Source organism: Arachis hypogaea, chromosome 11 (assembly GCF_003086295.3).
Source record: "Arachis hypogaea cultivar Tifrunner chromosome 11, arahy.Tifrunner.gnm2.J5K5, whole genome shotgun sequence".
Taxonomy (NCBI): Eukaryota; Viridiplantae; Streptophyta; class Magnoliopsida; order Fabales; family Fabaceae; genus Arachis; species Arachis hypogaea.
In genome coordinates, this window is record NC_092046.1 from 55,739,099 (window position 1) to 55,742,677 (window position 3,579).

Below are 3,579 nucleotides of genomic sequence, written 5' to 3' on the forward strand. Positions count from 1 at the left end.
CCTCAAGCGACCAACCCCGACAGAGGACTTGCATAAAATTTATTTCACAAAAAGCTCAAATAAATTGACCTACGTCGGCTCCACATTAACATCAGAGGAGAAAGCCTCATTCCAAGCATTTTTACAATAAAATGCCAACCTGTTTGCTTGGACTCCAGCTAATATGCCAGGTATTGATCCATCCATCATATCCCACAAGCTGGCATTAGATTCATCCGTCTGACCTATAGCACAGAAAAGGAGAAACCTCGGCCACGACCGAAAACAAGCCTCCTTGGAAGAAACCAAGAAGTTCATCAACGCCGGCTTCTTCCAGGAAATCAGATTCACAACATGGCTGGCGAATGTCGTAATGATAAAAAAATATAACGGTAAATGGCGCATGTGTGTTGATTTCACCAATCTCAACAAAGCATGCTCCAAAGATCCATATCCTTTGCCATCTATTGATTGCCTAGTTGATTATGCATTTGGTTATGAAAAACTTAGCTTTATGGATGCATATTCTGGCTAAAACCATATCCAAATGCATCAATCCGATCAAAATAAGATAGCCTTTATTACTGAATATGGAAACTATTATTACAAAGTCATGCCATTTGGCCTTAAGAATGCAGATGCAACATACCAATGCCTAATGAACAAAGTCTTCGCCAAGCAGATCGGCAGAAACATTGAGGTCTACGTTGAAGATATGGTCGCCAAGACAAAGATCGGCAACAATCACCTTGATGACCTCGCAGAAATCTTCGGTCATATCAGAAAATACAACATGCGTTTAAATCCCGAGAAGTGCGCATTTGGCGTCTAAAGCGGCAAATTCTTCGGCTTCATGCTCACTAGCCGAGGTATTGAGGCGAATCCAGAAAAATGCCAAGCTGTTTTAAACATGACAAGCCCACAAACCATCAAAGAAGTGCAGCAGTTAACAGGGAGACTCGCTGCACTCTCTAGATTCTTACCCTGCCTAGCTTCTAAGTCTTTATGTTTTTTCCAAATTTTAAAAAAGCTAAAAGCTTTCCAATGGACTGATGATTGCGAACAAGCATTCACAATTATCAAAGACACTCTTTCAAAACCACCAATTTTGCAAACCCCCTTCAAGGGGAACCATTATTCTTATATTTATCTGTTACTAACTGGGCTATAAGCTCCGCTCTTATTGCAGAAAGGGAAAAGCAGCAGTTCCCGATCTATTTTACCAGCAAAACATTACAGAATGTCGAGCTTCGATATCCGAGCATTAAGAAGCTGGCCCTAGCCCTTGTCTTCTCCGCTAGAAGACTCCGGCCATATTTCCAGAGTCATATAATCCATGTTCGGACAGATCATCCTTTACGACAAGTCCTTCAAAAACCAGAGCTGGCTGGCCGACTAGTAAAGTGGTCGGTGGAACTTTCGGAATTTGATATCAAGTACGAGGGCCGAACATCTATTAAGTCCCAATTCTTGGCCGACTTCATCGCCGAATTCTCAGTACCAGACACAACCGAAGATTACATTGAATGGTCTTTATACGTCGATGGGTCCTTCAACCCACAAGGATGGATGTGGAGCAGGTATCATACTTGATGATAGCCATGGCAATGTCATTAAACATTCCCTCCATTTTTATTTCAAAGCAAGTAACAATCAAAGTGAGTACGAAGCCCTAATTGCTAGTCTTAGACTCACTGCCGACCTAAACATCACCGAACTTAAGGTATACTGCGACTCCTTACTTATCATCCAGCAGGTAAACAACTTATACCAAGTAAAAGACCCTTTGCTTTCTAAATACCTTGACATCATTCAAAATTTACTTTCAAAATTTTCTAAATACGAAATACAACACATACCCCGGGAGAGTAATGGCCGAGCTGACATTCTGTCTAAACTCGCCAATACTCAACCAAACGGGTCATCCCTTTTTCAGTCAATATTGCTTAAACCAAGCATTGAACTCACAGAAATTTTAAGTTTAACACAGGAAGCATATTGGAGAACTCCATATATAGAGTATCTTCGGACAGGGATCTTGCCAGGCGATGTCGAAAACGTTCGACATTTTCGCCGACAAGCCTCCTTCTTTACAATTTATAACAATTTCCTGTATAGACGAGGATTCTCTCGTCCTTTACTAAAGTGTCTTTGCAGAGCAGAAGCCGAGCTTGCGCTTGCCGAGGAACATGAAAGAATCTGTGGTACACACCTCGGAGCTCGAAGCCTGTCATCAAAGACCCTCAGAGCTGGATTATACTGGCCGACACTACGACAAGATTTAAGACAAAATTCAGAAGTTGTAACAACTGGCAAAAATACAGTCCAATCACACATCTCCTGGCCGAACTCCTATATTGTTTCGAGGTAAGCTGCCCGTTCAACCAATGGGGCATAGATATCCTCGGCCCTTTTCCAACAGCAGCAGGGCAGGTAAAATTCCTGGTTGTAGGAATTGATTATTTTTCAAAATGGATAGAGGCACGGCCCCTAGCCAAGATTACATCGCAACAAATGCTTTCTTTTGTATAGAAACATATTATTTGTCGATTCGGCATCCCTTGGTACATTATCACAGATAATGGTCGCTAGTTTGCCGATCAAAAGTTCACATCGTTTTTGCAGGACTTGAAAATCAAACAATATTTTTCCTCAGTAGAGTACCCACAAACAAACGGGTTAACAAAAGCTGCAAATAAAGTGATACTACACGCTCTAAGAAAGAAACTCGACGATGCAAAAGGTCTCTGGGCCGAACTTATACCAGAAATCATATGGGGGTACAGTACCACAGTCCACTCAACAACAAAAGAAACACCATTCCGCCTGGTATATAGCGCCGACGCCATGATACCAGTGGAGATCTCCCAAGCATCACTGCAAACTCAACTGGCCGACCATACAACATCACTCACATCTCGAGAGACCGACTTAGAGCTCATCGAAGAAATCAGATACTTAGCAACAATTACACACCGAGCTATGCAACAACACATAGCTCGGCGTTATAATTAGACTACACCCGAGGTCCTTTCAAGTGAATGACTTGGTGCTAAGAAGAACCGAACAGGCTAGAAAACCATCAAGCCATGGCAAACTAGTAGCAAACTGGGAAGGCCGTTTCCGAATCATAGAAGTCATCGGCAATGGAGTATACCGATTACAAATAATAGATGGTAGTGACTTACCTAACACATGGAATGTATCATCTCTAAAACTATATTACAGTTAAAAGTCAGGGACAGGCGAGTACTCTTTTTCCTACTACCAAGATTTTTCTCAAAAAGGGTTTTTCTTGGAAAGGTTTTAACGAAACTTGCCTACCTGCACCTTTATAACCAAAGGTTTGTCAAACATATATAAGTTTCTTACTTCATCATACTACTTATCATGTTAAGCACTATTTTCCTATCATTTACAATACTATCATAACAATTCCTAATTTAAGTCCCACCATTCGGACTTAACCGATCAAATGAACAACCGACCTCTGTTCAATCCAAATTTAACCAATCAAATGAACTGCCAACCACTGTTCAATCCAAATTTAACCGATCAAATGAACAGCTGACCTCTGTTCAATTCAAATTTTACCGATCA

At 41.2% G+C, this 3,579-nt stretch overlaps 1 protein-coding gene across 1 annotated transcript; it reads left to right on the forward strand.

The window, feature by feature from the left end:
- The first annotated feature begins 526 nt into the window (after positions 1-526).
- LOC140176120 (uncharacterized) lies at positions 527-2,994 on the forward strand. Its single transcript, XM_072206002.1, has 5 exons — positions 527-752; positions 1,169-1,559; positions 2,098-2,346; positions 2,459-2,543; positions 2,605-2,994. Exons 1-5 carry the CDS (start codon positions 527-529, stop codon positions 2,992-2,994), a joined length of 1,341 nt encoding a protein of 446 aa, XP_072062103.1.
- Positions 2,995-3,579: the final 585 nt, after the last annotated feature.